Source organism: Amblyraja radiata, chromosome 8, assembly GCF_010909765.2.
Source record: "Amblyraja radiata isolate CabotCenter1 chromosome 8, sAmbRad1.1.pri, whole genome shotgun sequence".
NCBI lineage: Eukaryota > Metazoa > Chordata > Chondrichthyes > Rajiformes > Rajidae > Amblyraja > Amblyraja radiata.
In genome coordinates, this window is record NC_045963.1 from 43,183,857 (window position 1) to 43,202,554 (window position 18,698).

The 18,698-nt window shown below is 45.9% G+C and overlaps 1 protein-coding gene across 4 annotated transcripts in view; it reads left to right on the forward strand.

Moving 5' to 3' along the window:
- map3k4 (mitogen-activated protein kinase kinase kinase 4) overlaps positions 1-18,698 on the forward strand; it is a 168,012-nt gene that overhangs the window by 82,929 nt on the left and 66,385 nt on the right. For all 4 annotated transcript variants that reach the window (XM_033025715.1, XM_033025714.1, XM_033025716.1 and 1 more), the window contains 3 exons: positions 189-434; positions 4,869-5,024; positions 17,934-18,091. In XM_033025715.1, the coding sequence (XP_032881606.1) occupies positions 189-434; positions 4,869-5,024; positions 17,934-18,091 (560 nt within the window). The remainder of the gene's footprint in view (positions 1-188; positions 435-4,868; positions 5,025-17,933; positions 18,092-18,698) is intronic.

Here is an 18,698-nt window from a genome sequence, read left to right on the forward strand (position 1 = left end):
GCAAGAGCAGACAGTTGGAAGATTTGCAAATTGTGAAGCCAGAGGAAGGAAAGTAGGGGTGGGGAGAAACAGGTGGGGCCCAGGGGAGGGGAGAAAGAAAGGGTAATGGGGGCGGGCGGTTTGTTAGAGGTTATCTAAAATTGGAGAATTCAGTATTAAATGAACAATGTTTTTTGTTTGTGTTTCAGTTCTTTGCTGTTCCAGAGCCCTTGAGTTGCCACGATTACCTGCCTGTATTGTCCCACACACCTTCCTGTACAGAGCAGAAAGGCAGCAGTGTGTCATGGGAACAGCTGGAGGCCATGGAGCTACCATCCTTCCAGCCTGCATACTTGGTCTTGTGCCGAGTTCTCCTCAACGTGATTCATGAGTGCTTGAAGCTGAGGCTGGAGCAGAGACCTGCCGGAGAGCCCTCGCTGCTGAGCATTAAACAGGTGGGCAGCCAACTGTCCAGAGACCAGAGGGTTTAATAGTCATATGCACTGACAAAGGAGCAACACAAGTCGTCTTTGCAGTAGCATAACAGGCCTGTCAAAGTTAGTCATAGAGTGATACAGTGTGGAAACAGGTCCTTCGGCCCAACTTGCCGACACCAGCCAACATAACCTAGCTACACTAGACCCACCTGCCTGCAGTCCATATTCCTCCAAACCTGTCATATCCGTGTACCTGTCTAACTGTTTCTAACAATTCTTGGGATAGTTCCAGCCTTAACTACCTCCTTTAGCAGCTTGTTCCATACACCCACCACCTTTTGTGTGAAAAAGGTACCCCTCAGATTCTTTTCCCCTTCACCTTGAACCTATGTCCTCTGGTCCTCGATTCCCCTATTCTGTGCATCTACCCGATTTATTCCTCTCATGATTTTATATACTCAATAAGATCACCCCTCATTCTCATTCGCTCCAAGGAATAGAGACCCAGCCTACTCAACCTCTCCCTTTAGCTCAGATCCTCTAGTCCTGGCACCATCCTCGTAAATCTTCTCTGAATTCATTCAAGCTTGACAATATCCTATATCATGGTGCCCAGAATTGAACACAATACTCTAAATGTGGTCTCACCAACGTTTTATACAACTGCAACATGACCTCCCAACTTCTGTACTCAATACTCTGACTGATGAAGGACAATGTGCCAAAAGCCTTTTTGACCACCTTATCTACCTGCGACTCAACCTTCAAGGTTGTTGAACCATAAAGCAAAATATAAGAGTTTTATGCATGGCTTTAACTCTTCTGAGCAGATAATTAATGTAAGTTCATGTAGAAATAAGGAACTGTAGATGCTGGTTTTAAAAAAAGATACAAAGTGCTGGAGTAACTCGACTAGTCAGGCAGCATACCTGGAGAACATGGATAGGTAATATTTTGGGCTGGGACCTTCTTCAGACTGATTGACCTATATATTCTGACATGATGCATGTCAGCTTGGTTTACCAACTGCTCTGCTCTTGACCGCCTGAACCTGCAGAGTGTGGTGAACACAGCCCAGTCCATCCCAGGCTCGGCACTTCCTTCCATCCAGTCCATTGCATCAAGAAGAATGGAAGATGTGGCCTCTTCCTTTTTACTTTTCTACCTTCTGGGAGAAGATGCAGGAGTCTAAAAGCCCAGACATCCAGCCTTTAAAACAGTTCCTTTCCCACTGCTATCCAACTCCTGAACCAAACATCTCCTACACACCCCATACCCTGAGGAGCTGCCACATATTCTTACCTCATTCAGTCATTCCATTATTGTGCTTTAATATTCTTTTGCACTATTCATATTTTGTACTATACTCTTGCACCATTCTACTGTTTTGTACTCATCATATTTATTGTTATTATTACTGTATGTATACTATTTACTCTGTGGGCTTCCTATGAACAAGGAATTTCATTGCACCATGATGTATGTGACACAAAATTAAGCTAATCATAAGCAAAAATATCTCAACGTATAGGGCCCATAAAATTAAATGATTATTCACTCAAAATTTCCCTTAAATTATTTGATTCTTTGAAAACTGAGGACCTGTGTGAAGCTTAAGATTGGCTAAAGGAATAAATTGCCTATGCATAACATTCAATAGATTGATTATTGTAATTAATTTGAACTCTAGTTAATTGGCTTCTGTAAATTGCCCATAGTGTGTAGGACATTGAGCTAGTGTACGGGTGATCGCTGGTCGGTGTGGACTTGGTGGGCCGAAGGGCCTGTTTTCACATTGTAATACTAAACTAAATAACATTCTACTTTTAAATAAATCAATGAGGTCCTGTCTATTATATTTTTGTATCCAGGTTAGATATTACTACAAACATTTAGAAAGAAATTCCGTCCGATGGGATATTGGATACTTCCAGCAAAAGATCCATGAGATTACATCAAAGCCAGTGGTTTTGGAAATATCCAATTTTTGTTTTTTATTTGTCAGATGGTAATTACGTAGATACTATGGAGCATCAGTAATGTGTTAGATGCGGTTTGGTTTAAATAAAGATTTCCTAAAACATGACTGAAGAAGAGTCCCAACTTGAAATGTCATCTATCCATGTTCTCCAGACTTGCTGAAGAACACAAAGTCCTGACCTGAGGCATCGCCTGTCCATGTTCTCCAGAGATGCTGCCTGACCCGCTGAGTTACCCCAGCACTTTGTGTCCTTTTGTGTAAACCAGCATCTGTAGTTCCTTGTTTCTTCAGAGGTGCTGCATGACCCGTTGAGTTTCTCTTCCTTCCTAATACCCATTGAGGTGCATGCCCGGCATCAACTTGTACGTCTCTGGGTTTGGTCATGGTAGGGGATCGAAAACTGGGCATGGTTTTAAGGTGAGAAATAGGGAATCTAAGAGATCAGATTTTCTTTTTACAGAGAGTGTGTAATAAAAGAAGTTGCTGCCAAAGAGATGGTGAAATCATATACAGCCATTATGTTTAAGGGGCATTTAGACAGATACTTAATATTCACGCAGCTGCTAGGAACTATATTTTAGTGATGAAGGATGGACATTTTGTGCAGAGGCATCAAGGCTAATGTCCTACCACCAACCTGACTGGTTAAACTGATTCATAATGGAGAAGCAAGGAACTACAGATGCTGGTTTATAGAAAAAGACACAATCTGCTGGAGTAACTTTGCGGTGGCATGGCGGTAGAGTTGCTGCCTTACAGAGCCAGAGACCTGGGTTTGATCCTGTATGGAGTTTGTACGTTCTCCCTGTGACAGCATGGGTTTTCTCCGGTTTCCTCCCACACTCCAAAGACGAGCAGGTTTGTAGGTTAATTGACTGGTAAAGATTGTATTTTGTCCCTAGTGTATAGGGTAGTGCTACTGTACGGCGAGTGCTGACCGAAGCGGACTTGGTGGGCCGAAGGGCCTGTTTCTATGCTGTAACTAAACTCAGTGGGTCAAGCAGCATCTCTGGAGAACATCATAGGTGACCTTTCAGGTCGGGACACTTTTTCAAAAGGACTTAGTATGAAGCATTTTGGATACTTTAATGTTTTATAAAAATAAACACCGTATTGTTTTTAAAAAAATCAATGCATATTTGCACTAATTTGCTTGGCCCTCTTGGATTTTGTGTGTAAAGACATATCCACTTCAACTTCATCAACATCATCACCAATTTTCATCCTGCACTCAAATTTAAATGGACCCTCTCCGACACCTCCCTCTCCTTTCTTGATCTCACAGTCTCCATCACAGGAAATAGACTATTGACTGACGTCTATTACAAACCCACTGACTCCCGCAACTATCTAGACTACACTTCTTCCCACCCTGCTTCCTGCAAAGACTCCATCCCTGGACTCCCAATTCCTCTATCTATGCTGTATCTGCGTCCAAGTTGATGTGATCCATACTAGGCCCTCACTCGTGTCTCCTCGGTATTACACAGCTCTGCCCTTGCTCCCCCTCCCCCTAGTCGCAACAGAGACAGAATCCCCCTCGTCCTTACCTTCTACCCCATCAGCCAACACATACAACACATAATCCTCAAATTTCCATCACCACCAATGGGATCCCATCACTAGCCACATTTTCCCATCTCCACCCCTTTCCGCCTTCCGCAGAGACCGTTCCCTCCGCAACTCCTTGGTTAATTCATCTCCTGTAACCGCAGAAGATGCAACACCTGTCCCTATACCTCCTCCCTTGACTCTGGCCAGGGACCCCGGCAGTCCTTTCAGGTTAGGCAGAGGTTTACTTGCACCTCCTCCAACTACTGTATCTATTGTTCAAGATGTGGACTCTTATACATCGGCGAGATCAAACGCAGACCTGGCGATCATTTCGTGGAACACCTTCCCTCAGCCAACCTGATCTCCCGGTTGCTGGACACTTTAATTCTCCTTCCCATTCCTACACAGACGTTTATGTCCTAAGTCTCCTCCATTGAGTGAGGCTAAATGTAAATTGGAGGAACAGCATCTCATATTTCGCTTGGGCAGCTTACAGCCCAGTGGTATGAATATTGATTTCTCTCACTTCAAGTAGCCACGGCAATCCCTCTCCCTCTATCCGTTCCCCACTACAAAGTCGTACTAGTTTCTTGTTTTCACCTTACAAACAGCTAACAATAGCCTGTTTCCTTTATCATCGTAACTTTTGCATATCTTTCTTTCGTTGTTCTTTATCTCTCCACATCACCGTCTATATCTATCATTTCCCTTATCCCTAACCAGTCTGAAGAAGGATCTCGACCCAAAATGTCACCTATTCCTTCTCTCCAGAGATGCGGCCTGTCCCGCTGAATTACTCCAGCTTTTTGTTCTTATCTTCGGTTTAAACCAGCATCTGCAGTTCCTTCTTACACAAGATATATCCTTTGTCAGTTCTGCTTGTAAACACTTTATTTCCACGGCTCTTTATATTGCAGCTGGTCAGAGAATGCAAAGAAGTGCTGAAGGGTGGCCTGCTCATGAAGCAGTATTATCAGTTCATGTTGCATGGGATAATGGACGAATTCCAGAGGCAGCAGAAGGTTGACAGCAATATTGATGAATTTGAGGAAGATCTACATAAAATGTTGATGGTGAGTGTTATAATGATTAAAGGTTTCTTCCCTGGTTGTACCTGGGTACCAAGGATGTTTCTTTAGTTGTGCGTGAATTTGTGTAGAGTTGGGGTTATCTGCAGTTACCTAGAGGTGAATCTAGAACAAGGGCACCGCCTATTTGAAGACAAAGGTGAGACTATAAGACATAGGAGCAGTATTAGGCCATTTGGCCTACCGAGTCTATTCAGCCATTTGATCATGGCCAAACTATTTTTCCCTCTCAACCCTGCCTTCTCCCTGTAGCCTTTGACTCCCTTACTAATCATGAACCTATCATTTTCTGGCGATGAATTCCACAGATTCACCACAGAAGTTGTTTATTCTTTCTGTGAGTTTGGTATTACATCAGTGAAATATCTGCAGCATCTGACATAGATTTTTGGCACTTGGCAAAGAATTGGTCCTGAGGCAATGATGAGAAGTAGGGTCCCAACCGAAACATTACTTGTCCTCACCCTCCCAAGAAGCTGCCTGGCTCACTGAGTTACTCCAGAACTATGGATTTTATTTGAGGCAAAGATCTATTGTTTCATGATCTGACTTCAGCTTCTATTTCTTATATTTTAAATTCGCATGACTACTGGGGTAGGGGTGACCTGTACAAAAGGGACGGGTTACACCTTAACTGGAGGGGGACCGACATTCTGGCAGGCAGGTTTGCTAAGGCTACACGTGTGGGTTTAAACGAAATAGTGGGGGGGAGGGATTGACAAATTGGGAGTATAAAGATGGAGTTGAAGGGGAAGTGGCTACAGGAAAAATTTCAAAAGATTTACGAATTAATGGGAAGGAAAGCGCGAGAATGGACAACAGATTAAGGTCAGGGCCAACTGAGAGCGGTGCGGGGGGGGAAGTGAATATGGAGGTCAAAGTGCCGTACATGAATGCGCGAAGTATAAGGAATAAAGTGGACGAGCTTGAGGCTCAGTTAGAAACTGGCAAGTATGATGTTGTGGGAATTACTGAGACATGGCTGCAAGAGGGCCAGGGCTGGGAACTGAATATTCAAGGGTATACCTCCTATTGAAAAGGCAGACAGGTGGGCAGAGGGGGTGGAGTTGCCCTGTTGGTGAGGAATGAAATTCAGTCCCTTGCAAGGGGTGACATTGAAACAGGAGATGTGTAGTCAGTATGGATAGAACTAAGGAATTGTAAGGGTAAAAAAACCCTAATGGGACTAATCTACAGGCCCCCAAACAGTAGCCTGGACATAGGGCGCAAGTTGAATCGGGAGTTAAAATTGGCATGTAGTAAAAGTAACGCTGTGGTTGTTATGGGAGATTTCAACATGCAGGTAGATTGGGAAAATCAGGTTGGTACTGGACCCCAAGAAAGGGACTTTGTAGAGTGCCTTCGTGATGGATTCTTTGAACAGCTTTTATTGGAGCCAACCAGGGAGAAGGCAATTCTGGATTTAGTGTTATGTAATGAACCGGATTTGATAAAGGACCTCGAGGTTAATGAGCCATTAGGAGGCAGTGACCATAACATGGTCAGGTTTAATCTACAATTGGAGAGGGAGAAGAGTAGATCGGAGGTGTCAGTGTTGCAGTTGAATAAAGGGGACTATGGGGTCATGAGGGAGGAGCTGGCCAAAGTTGACTGGAAAGATACACTAGCAGGGATGACAGTGGAACAAAAATGGCAGGTGTTTCTAGGAATAATACAGAAGGTGCAGGATCAGTTCATTCCTAGGAGGAAAAAAGATTCCAAGGGGAGAAAGGGAAGACCATGGCTGACAAGGGACGTCAGGGACAGTATAAAAATTAAAGCGAAGAAGTACAATGTAGCAAAGATGAGCAGGAAGCAAGAGGATTGGGTAATATTTAAAGAACAACAGAAGATAACCAAAAAGACAATACGGGGAGAAAAGATGAGGTACGAAGGTAAGTTAGCCAAGAATATAAAGCAGGATAGTAAAAGCTTCTTTAGGTATGTGGAGAGGAAAAAATTAGTTAAGCCCAAAGTTGGACCCTTGAAGACCGAAAAAGTGAATTTATTATGGGGAACAAGGAAATGGCAGATGAGTTGAACAGGTACTTTGGATCCGTCTTCACTAAGGAGGACACAAACAATCTTCCTGATATAGTAGTGGCCAGAGGATCTGGGGTGACAGAGGAACTGAAGGAAATCCATATTAGGCAGGAAATGGTGTTGGATAGACTGATGGGGCTGAAGGCTGATAAATCCACAGGGCCTGATGGTCTGCATCCCAGGGTACTTAAGGAAGTGGCTCTAGAAATCGTGGATGCATTGGTGATAATTTTCCAATGTTCTTAAGACTCAGGATCAGTTCCTATGGATTGAAGGGTAGCTAATGTTATCCCACTTTTTAAGAAAGGCGGGAGAGAGAAAACAGGGAATTATAGACCAGTGAGCCTGACATCGGTGGCGGGGAAGATGCTGGAGTCAATTATAAAAGATGAGATAGCCGAACATTTGGATTGCAGTAACAGGATCGGTCCGAGTCAGCATGGATTTACAAAGGGGAAATCATGCTTGACTAATCTTCTGGAATTTTTTGAAGATGTAACTAGGAAAATGGGCAAGGGAATGCCAGTGGATGTAGTGTACCTGGACTTTCAGAAAGCATTTGATAAGGTCCCACTTAGGAGATTAGTGGGCAAAATGAGGGCACATGGTATTGGGGGTAGAGTGCTGACATGGATAGAGAAGTGGTTGGCAGACAGGAAACAAAGAGTAGGGATTAACGGGTCCCTTTCAGAATGGCAGGCAGTGACTAGTGGGGTACCGCAAGGCTTGGTGCTGGGACCGCAGCTATTTACAATATACATCAATGATTTGGATTAAGGGATTCAAAGTAACATTAGCAAATTTGCAGATGACATAAAGCTGGGTGGCAGTGTGAACTGTGAGGAGGATGCTATGAGAATGCAGTGTGACTTTTACAGATTGGGGGAGTGGGCAGATGCATGGCAGATGAAGTTTAATGCGCATAAATGTGAGGTTATCCACTATGGTAGCAAAAACAGGAAGGCAGATTACTATCTAAATGGCATCAAGTTGGGGAAAGGAAGTACAACGGGATCTGGGGGACCTTGTACATCAGTCTATGAATGTAAGCATGCAGGTACAGCAGGCAGTGAAGAAAGCGAATGGCATGTTGGCCTTTATAACAAGAGGAATCAAATATAGGAGCAAAGATAGATAGATAGATAGATATAATTTATTGCCACACAACCAGGGTTGGTGGAAATTTGGGTTGTCAGCAGCAGTACAATAATAAAGAACACACAATAAAACTGTAACACAAACATCCACCACAGCATTCATCACTGTGTTGGAAGGCACAAAAATTTGGCCAGTCCTCCTCCATTTCCCCCCCGTGTACAGGACCAGAGTCCAGTCAGTCCAGGATCGGCTCTTCCTCACCGGAGACCGCGGCTTTAGATTGTTGTAGGCCGCAGGTCGGCGGTCGAGATTTAAAGTCCCCGCCGCAGCCAGAAGCACCGTAGACTGCAGGGCCGGCGGTCGAAGCTCCCCTCCAGGGGTGATGGTAAGTCCATGCCGCACCCGCGGTAGAAGTTGGCCGCGGGCCGGCAGTGATGGCTTCTTCTTCCCCCGGGTCCCCCACGAGGGATCCCGGGCTGTAGACGCCGCACCAGCTGGAGCTCTGCAGACCGCGGCTTCAGGCTGCGAATTCAGGCTGCCGGCTGCCCCGGGCCAGCGAAACGGAGCGCTCCCCTCCAGCGAGCCCCAGCGAGGGTCGCCCGCTCCACGCCGAGAGTCTACGCTGCGCCCGCCGCTGAAGCCCCGGGCGCGTCTCCGGGAAAGGCCGCGTCGATCCTTGATGTTAGGCCACGGGGGAGGCGACCTGGAAAAAGTCGCCTCTCCATGGAGGAGGCGACCGAAGCGGTTTCCCCCTTACCCCCCCACACCACCCCCCACACAAAACACACGAAGAAACACAAAATACACACTTTAAAACATACTAAAAAATAAAAAAAAGCTGGAAAAACTGACGCGCTGCTGACATGGCTGCACACAGAGGAGCGCCCCCTAAAGGGATCCTTCTGCAGTTGTACAGAGCCCTAGTGAGACCACACCTGGAGTATTGTGTGCAGCTTTTGTCCCCTAATTTGAGGAAGGACATTCTTGCTATTGAGGGCGTGCTGCGTAGGTTTACAAGGCTAATTCCCGGGATGGCGGGACTGTCATATGCTGAAAGAATGGAGCAGCTGGGCTTGTACACTGGAGTTTAGAAGGATGAGAGGCAATCTCATTGAAACATATAAGATTGTTAAGGGCTTGGACACGCTAGAAGCAGGAAACATGTTCCCGATGTTGGGGGAGTCCAGAACCAGGGGCCACAGTTTAAGAATAAGGAGTAAGCCATTTAGAACGGAGACGAGAAAACACTTGTTCTCACAGAGAGTGGTGAGTCTGTGGAATTCTCTGCCTCAGAGGGCGGTGGAGGCAGGTTCTCTGGATGCTTTCAAGAGAGAGCTAGATAGGGCTTTTAAAAATAGCGGAGTCAGGGGATATGGGGAGAAGGCAGGAACGGGGTACTGATTGGGGATGATCAGCCATGATCACATTGAATGGCGGTGCTGGCTCGTAGGGCCGAATGGCCTACTCCTGCACCTATTGTCTATTGTCTACTTAAAACCTGCATTTTACAGCTTTTCTCTTGAATCTGAAGCTGACACACTATACAAAATATTTAACGCTTTAATCATGCATGAAAGTGGTTTATATGACAGAAATGAGAAGTGCATCTGATTCAGTTTAATATCTGTATATTTTGAGCCAATAGTGAAAATATGCATCTTGAGGCTGATTGTCAATGTTTTCACACTGTCAGACTACTGTCTCCTGTCAGTTTTTTTAATTAAATGTGTACCTTTCTGTTCAAGTTATGCGTTTGAAAGGTTAATGTGATTCACTAGCAATCAAACATCCTCTGCAGAAACATAGTGGGTCAGGCAGCATCAGTGAGTGGAAAGAAAGGGTTGATGCTTCGGGTCAAAGTCCTACAACACAGGGTCCAGCAGAGTTCTCCTGGCCTTCCCCACTCACCTTTTATCTTGCATAAACCTAACTGCATCCAAGACTGCTGCAGATTCTGATTTTTTTTTTTCTCCATGTCCTTGCTACTAACCCTAGATGCGAGTTCCTCTGCCCTGGATGCCCTTAGAATCTTGCATATCTCTAACTCTTCCAATTTAAAGCATGCACCAGAAGCTGTCATTCCTGCTGCTATCAGGACTCTTAAGCTTTCGATTTCCTTCAAAAACATCTACTTCTATAAACTCTTAACGTGCTTAAAAAGGCTTTTACTTGCCTACTTTAATATCCTGATGACATCTAAGATGCTTTTAGTTAGGCACATGGATATGCAGGGAATGGAGGAATACGATCATGTGCAGGCAGATGAGATTAGTTGAACTTGGCACCATGTTCGGCACAATGTACTGTGCTGTGTATGTGGCATTGTGACATTGGAGGTGCAAAATAAATACAGGCCTGTGTTGTAGGACTTTGACCCGAAGCATCAACCCTTTCTTTCCACTCACTGATGCTGCCTGACCCACTATGTTTCTGCAGAGGATGTTCTGTTAGGTGACCTGATTCGCTCTATAACTGATTACTTGGGTTATGGATTGAACTTGGGTTTGAACTAATCCCTGTCTCCCAGATTTGGATAATTTTTCCCTCTATATTTTCCATTTATAGAGTCACAGTATCATACAGCATGGAAATAGGCTTTTCGGCCCAACTTGCCTTTGCCTACAAAGATGCCCCATCTACATTAGTCCCACCTGCCCAAGGATGACTCATATCCCTCTCAACCTTTCCTACCCATGTGCTTGTCCAAATGTCTTCTAAATGCTGCCTTCGTACCTGCCTCAACATACCCTCTGGCAGCTAGTTCCATATACCCACCAATGTCTGTGTGAAAAAAGTTGTCCCTCAGGTTCCAATCAAATCTTCCCCCTCTCACTTTAAACCTATGTCCTCTGGTACTTGATTCCCCTCCTTGGGTAAAGGTCTCTGTGCATTTAACCTATTTTTTCACCTCATGATCTCATACACCTCTATATGATCACCCCTCACCCCCCTGCACGCCAAGGAATAAAGTCCTAGCCTACCCAATCTCTCCCTATAGCTGAGGCCCTGAAGTGCTGTCAACATCTTCGTAAATATCTGCACTTTTTTCAGCTTAACAGCATCTTGTAGCGGGGGCTTGCAGGAATCCAGCTAGAAACTAGTCGGACACGAGTTGTGTACACTAGACGTGTTTATTCTTTCCAATACAGCTCCCCTACTCCTCGCAGGACACTTGGGTTGCCACCAGGTGCCGCCACATGACCCCCCCCAGAACCAGAGGCACCGAACCGGACGGGACACCGAACGAGGTGGCCCGAACGCGTAGATACAATCCCACGCCCTGGGGGCTTGCTCGGTTTGGAAGAATCTCCGGGAGCCACATGGACCGGCTTGCTCAGGTCCAAGTGGGCCGGTTTCAAACGAGCCACAGACACAGTTTCACGCCGGCCTCCCATGTCCAAATCAAATGTAGCAGGCCCGTGACGCAGCACGCGAAAGGGACCTTCATACGGGCTGCAAGGGCGACCTGTGGGAGTCACGGCGAAGAAAAACGTACGGGCAGCCCATCAACGGCAGTGGCACATGGGAAGGGGCCACTCCATGACGCGACGTTGGGATGGGAGACAGGGCTCTGACAGTAAGCATGGAGGTACAGCAGGCAGTGAAGAAAGCGAATGGCATGTTGGCCTTTATAACAAGAGGAATCGAATATAGGAGCAAAGAGGTCCTTCTGCAGTTGTACAGAGCCCTAGTGAGACCACACCTGGAGTATTGTGTGCAGTTTTGGTCCCCTAATTTGAGGAAGGACATTCTTGCTATTGAGGGAGTGCAGCGTAGGTTTACAAGGTTAATTCCCGGGATGGCGGGACTGTCATATGCTGAGAGAATGGAGCAGCTGGGCTTGTACACTCTGGAGTTTAGAAGGATGAGAGGATATCTCATTGAAACATGTAAGATTGTTAAGGGCTTGAACACGCTAGAGGCAGGAAACATGTTCCCAATGTTGGGGTAGTCCAAAACCAGAGGCCACAGTTTAAGAATAAGCATGAAGCCATTTAGAACGGAGACGAGGAAACACCTTTTCACACAGAGAGTGGTGAGTCTGTGGAATTCTCTGCCTCAGAGGGTAGTAGAGGCAGGTTTCCTAATGCTTTCAAGAGAGAGCTAGATAGGGCTCTTAAAAATAGCGGAGTCAGGGGATATGGGGAGAAGGCAGGAACGGGGTACTGATTGGGGATGATCAGCCATGATCAGATTGAATGGTGGTGCTGGCTCGAAGGGCTGAATGGCCTACTCCTGCACCTATTGTCTATTGTCTATTGACTCTCTCCTGCAAGCGGATCAGCACTGATGACGGGGGTTCCTGGGACCCATCAGCAGCAGGGACAAACTCCTCGGGGACGTTGAGCGGAGCACCATATACCAACTCCGCGGAGGACGATGATAGATCCTCCTTGGGGGCCGTCCGAATCCCCAACAGGAACCATGGCAACTCGTCCATACACCAAGGGCCTGTGAGACGAGTCTTCAGGACGGCCTTCAGACAGCGGTGGAACTGCTCCACCAACCCATTTGATTGTGGATGGTACGCTGTCGCGTGGTGGAGCTGCGTCCCCAACAGGCGGGCCATGGCGGACCACCGTTCAGACGTGAACTGGCGCCACGGTCGGACGTGATGTGAAATGGAATCCCAAAGCGGGCAATCGAAGTTGCCATGAGGGCACGAGCGCACGACTGAGTTTGTGTCCGTGAGCGGGATGGCCTCTGGCCACCGCGTAAAACGGTCACCACCGTAAGCAGGTGTGAAACACCCTGGGACGGAGGAAGTGGCCCCACGATGTCCACGTGTACGTGATCGAACCGCCGGCGTGGCACTGCGAAGTCTTGAACAGGCGCCCGGATGCACCTGCTTCCGAAGTCTGTGCCACATAAACCTTGCGGCCAACATAGCGACCGTGGATGGATGGGTGTGCCAGTCCATGGATCACATCAAAGACGCAACGGCGCCAGGCCGCCGGAACGATAGGCCTCAGCTGACCCGTGGATATGTCACAGAGGATGGAACCCGATGGACCCAACAGCACGTCATCAAGCACCAAGCCAGAGATCGCCAAGGCGGAGTAATCTATTCCCGAGAGCGGGTTAAGCACGGCTGCAATTGCCGGACAGTACAAAGTATCCGCCACGAGGTTGCATTTCCCCGCGATGTTTCAGACGTCCGTTGTATACTCCGAAATAGCCGCCAGCTGATGCTGCTGACAGGCGGACCAAGGATCCGAAACCTTCACGAAAGCAAACGTGGGGGGCTTGTGGTCCGTGAAGGCTACGAAGGAACGGCCCTCGAGGAAGTATCAAAAGTGACGCACTGCGAGGTGTAAGGCGAGCAACTCCCGGTCGAAAGCGCTGTAGCGCAGCGCTCAGGTGACGGCTAAAGAAGGCAAGAGGCCGCCAAAGGCCGTTACCCGACTGTTCCAAAACGCCGCCGACCGCAGAGTCCGAAACATCCACGATAAGGGCTGTGGGGGTGTCGGCTGACGGATGCACGTGCATAGTCGCCCGAGCCAAGGCCTTCTTCGCCCCTTCAAACGCCGCCGTGGCGATAGCGTCCCACTGTATCTCCCGTTGCTTGCCCGTCAGCAACTGGAAAAGCGGCCGCAAAAGTTTGGCAGCAACCGGAACGAACCATTGGTAAATTGTGACCATCCCTACGAACTCCCGGAGGCCACACACCGTAGCAGGCCGAGGGAACTGGCGGATTGCCTCAACCCTGTCCGGCAGAGGCACTGCTCCTTGCCCTGTCACCCGATGCCCCAGGAAGTTGATGGCCTGAAGGCCAAATTGGCACTTGCCGGGGTTAATTACAAGGCCATGGTCACTGAGGCGCTGGAAGAGTAGACGCAGGTGGGCACAGTGTTCCTCTCGCGAGCGACTTGCCACGAGGATGTCGTCCAAGTAGACAAACAGGAAGTCGAGCCCGCTGTCGTTTCACGGAAACGAACATGGCTGGCGGCATTGGCGGGCTGCTGAACCCCAGCGCTGGTGGTAAAAGCACCACATTCTTCTCCTTGGATCTCCTGGGTCCTGCTCAGCCATCCTCATCTCCTTGTGCCACTTGTCTTGTCTGTGGCTCTTGTGGGCGTGGCCCTCTTGTGGGCGTGGTCCTGGGTCGCTGGGCCTGCCAGGTCGTTGAATCAATCCGGTCCAGCGATTCTGGGGACTCCAGCGGTTCCAGGTATTCCAGCGTGCCCACCTGCTGCTGGTCAGAAATCCACAGCTCGTCAGCGCGGGCCGCTAGCCGGATCGGATCCTCGAAGCTCTCTCCCGCGAGCTTCCGGTGGATGTCTCACGGCAACTGCTGCAGGGAGGTAAATTCAAAGAGCGGGCAGGGCAGGTGGTCGCCCATGAGCGTGAGCATCTCGCTCATTAGGGCCGAGGGCATCCGTTCGCTGAGCCCACCCATGTTAAGGACCTGACAGGCGCTCTGCATTCAGCTCGGCCCGTAGATCCGGAGCAGCAGCTCCTTGAGGCCTGCGTACTTAACCGCCACTGGCGGATTATCCAGGTAAGGAATGACCTGACCGGCCGTCTGCTGGTCAAGTGCGCTGGGAATAGTTACTTCCCCTCAGCCATCAGGCTATTAAACCTGGCTCGGACAAAACTCTGATTATTACCAACCACTTTCTGTTATTTGCACTATCAGTTTATTTATTCATGTGTGTATATATTTATATCATGGTATATGGACACATTTATCTGTTTTGTAGTAAATGCCTACTATTTTCTGTGTGCTTAAGCAAAGCAAGAATTTCATTGTCCTACACAGGGACACATGACAATAAACTAACTTGAACTTGAACTTACCACATAGTGATAGCGAGTCTCATCGGCTGTAACGCCGCGGATGTAAAATTGGGATTCGGCCTGTCGAAACCAAACCCCTGGCTGCAATGTCCAAAATGTAGGTAGCTTTAGGGAGACCGTGTTGAGTTCGATCACGTCGGCCTCGTAGATGGCAGCGGCAGAATGTAGCAATGTTACAACATTTTGAGATTTTAAAAATCAAGTCTGCAATTTATCCCATCAGATAAAGCATAAAAAGAAGTTTAATTTGATACCTAATTCACTTTCATATCTTCAGTATTAAAAAGGTTATGGCCATTTTCATACTCGAAAATTAGCATCTTTTTCCCTATTGCTTTTTTATTGACTTCACACAAAAGCTGTGATCGAGGACAGTCAAAAGCCCATAACTTTCTTAAAAATTAAGTGAACTGAATGAAATTTTCAGTTATTATAGATTGAAGCATTTTGAAGCAAATATAAAACATCTTACGGATGACCTGAAATAAAAGCATATAATTAGTTAGTTACCTAATTGTAGCTAGTTACAAAATTGACCGTTGTGACGGAAATAGTAATAAACACCCAGACTGCCTTGAAAATTCAAAAATGTGATATTCTCAAGATCAGAACTTTAATATTATTGTATTTTATGCTGTAAATCTGTAACAGATAGGTAAATAAATTACAATTTCTAGCAATAGACCAAGTCTTTATGGAGAAAATCAGTTGCTAGCTGGTACATTGGCATATAATAATCAGTAGCATCATCATACTCCTCATTGAAACATAGAAACATAGAAATTAGGTGCAGGAGTAGGCCATTCGGCCCTTCGAGCCTGCACCACCATTCAATATGATCATGGCTGATCATCCAACTCAGTATCCCGTACCTGCCTTCTCTCCATACCCTCTGATCCCCTTAGCCACAAGGGCCACATCTAACTCCCTCTTAAATATAGCCAATGAACTGGCCTCGACTACCCTCTGTGGCAGAGAGTTCCAGAGATTCACCACTCTCTGTGTGAAAAAAGTTCTTCTCATCTCGGTTTTAAAGGATTTCCCCCTTATCCTCAGATTGTAACCAATAAGCAACTCTGTACACCTTGTTTTTCCTCAACTTTTCAATTTTGGCATTGTAAACTACAAGTTTTGCTCTTCAAACCACGCATGACATGCCTTTCTGCCCATTGCTTTCCCATTAAGAATGTCCTTTAGATCATCACATTTGAAGTAGTCCAAATTCGGATAATCTCTGCAAATGCTGTCTAAATCAGTCTCTTTTGCTGGGCATTTGGATTGACAATTTTGCATTTCTTCTTCGGAGATATCTGTTTAAAATGTAAAGGAAAAAAAACACTGAACAGCATTAACGGAAACAAGTTATTATTTGCAGTTTTAGAAAAAGGTTAAACGCTAAAACAAATAGTAAATACCCAACAAAAAAATTCATATTCATCAGTTTCATCAAATCAATTAAATTCATTTAATCAATTAAATTCATCTGAATTCAATTACGAGATCTAAACATCTATCCATTCCTTAAGAAAAGGATAATTTTTTTAAATAGCCTATATCCAAATAACAAACTAATCCCATTCACACAAGAATTCACAATATAACATGATATTTAAATCTCACTGTCGTGAACATATGCCAGATGGAAGGAATTTAATGTGTAATTCCTATAAATTAATCTAGAAACATCCACTCTCAATATAATCAAATTTATTATTTTTTGCACAAAACATGTGGCTAAAACTGTGGATATTTAGTATAAAAATATTGATTATGGAGAGACAATAACACAAAATATAGACGATTTAGATGCTCTTCCGACATGATAGTCCAAAAAAAAGAGGATTTAAATCATCTTGCGAGTGGGTGTTTCTGGAATGTGATCGATTGGAAAGTTGCCGTTGTCGTGAATTTTAGCCCCATATCGGCAGGCAAGACACTGCCGATTTGTATGGGGCCCAAATAAGGCTTTTTCGCAATGTAAAATTAGACTAAAGCCACCCCAAGAAGCAAGATTATATGTGAAATACACGACTTACCTTTTGTTTAGTCCTGATATTACGATCTGTCATGTTGTAGGCGTTGAGGGCGTTCAAAGTCGCTTTTTACTTTAATCCAACTATTAAATTGTCCGGCAATTTATTAAAAAAAAAACGGGAAAGGAAGTCCGATCGATTTTTCTTTAGCAGCCCGAGGAAATCCCTCTCCGTCAAGCGATACAAACCTGCATTTTAATCCAGCCCCCCCCCCCCCCCACTCAAAGGCGCCAAAGTCGCACACACAGCCAGTGGCAGATCTGCAGCGCCGTTGAAGGTAGGTTTTGTAACATCGATACAGAATGCATTTTTTTTCCAAATTTCCCTTCCAGGATTACACTCCGAGGCGTCGGGGTCACCAGTGTAGCGGGAGTCCAGCCAGAAACTAGTTGGACACGAGCTGTGTGCACTAGACGTGTTTATTCTCTCCAATATAGCTCCCTACTCCTCGCACGACACGGGCGTTGCCCGGCCTTAAATACCAACTCAGGTACCGACCCCGTGCCTAGCGCCTCCCACACCAAGACGCCGCCCTCTAGAGCCGATGGTTCGTTGTGCCCTTGTGTTGCCACCAGGTGCCGCCACAATCTTTCCTATAGCAGGGTGATCAAAACTGAATACAATACTCCAAATGTGGTCTCACCAATATCTTTTACAATTTATCTTGGTGTCTTGATAATTATCATATAATCCATTTTATTCCTGAAGCTTTCTCTTATCAGTTTTGGAGCCATAGCAATATTGCAGCAGAGACTTTGCAAACTCATTGCAGCAAAGACATTACTATATATAGTACAAGGAGAAGGAGGCTGTGATGTGGATACTGCTTGGATAAATTGTTAATATGTGCATTGAAATAAGTTTGCAAAATAATGTTTTTCTTTTTACAAAGCTATGTATATGGTCCTTTGAATTCCAGGTTTATTTTGATTACATGCGGAGCTGGATCCAGATGTTACAGCATTTACCTCAGGCCTCGCACAGTCTGAAGAACCTTCTAGAAATAGAATGGAATTTTACCAAAGAAATAACGCCTTGCATACGAGGAGGAGAAGCTCAAGCTGGAAAGCTCTTTTGGTAGGATCTGTGCATTCAAAAATGAATGCAGTTAATTTCATTTGGATTTATTTTACTAAATGAAGGGATCAAATTCCATTTTTATTCATCTGAAATATTCCTGGTTGGTACGTTTAGTGTTATAGTTTTCGAGATGCAGCATGGAAATTGGCCCTTCGGCCAACTGAGTGCACGCCGACCATCGATTATCCGTTCACACTAGTTCTATGTTATACCATCTTCTCATCCATTCCCAACACATTGAGGGGCAATTTTACCTGCAGAGGTAATTTACAAAGGACAAATTAACATTCAAACCTGCACGTCTTTGGGATGTGGGAGGAAGCCAGAGCATGCGGTGGAAACCCACGCAGTCATAGTTAGAACGTGCAAACTCCACACAGACAACACCTAGGTTTCTGGTACTGTGAGGCAGCAGGAGTACCAGTCAAATGCCAAAGAATTATTAATTTTTTCCAGCTTAAAAATCGTTAAAAATAGACGAGAAATATTAATTGAGGGCCTTGCCCATCTCCTGCAGCTCCAAAGATTGATGTCCAATTCGGTCCTTGAGGGGCTCAATTTTCCCCCTGGTTTACCATTTTCCCCTTGATATTCATGTAAAAGC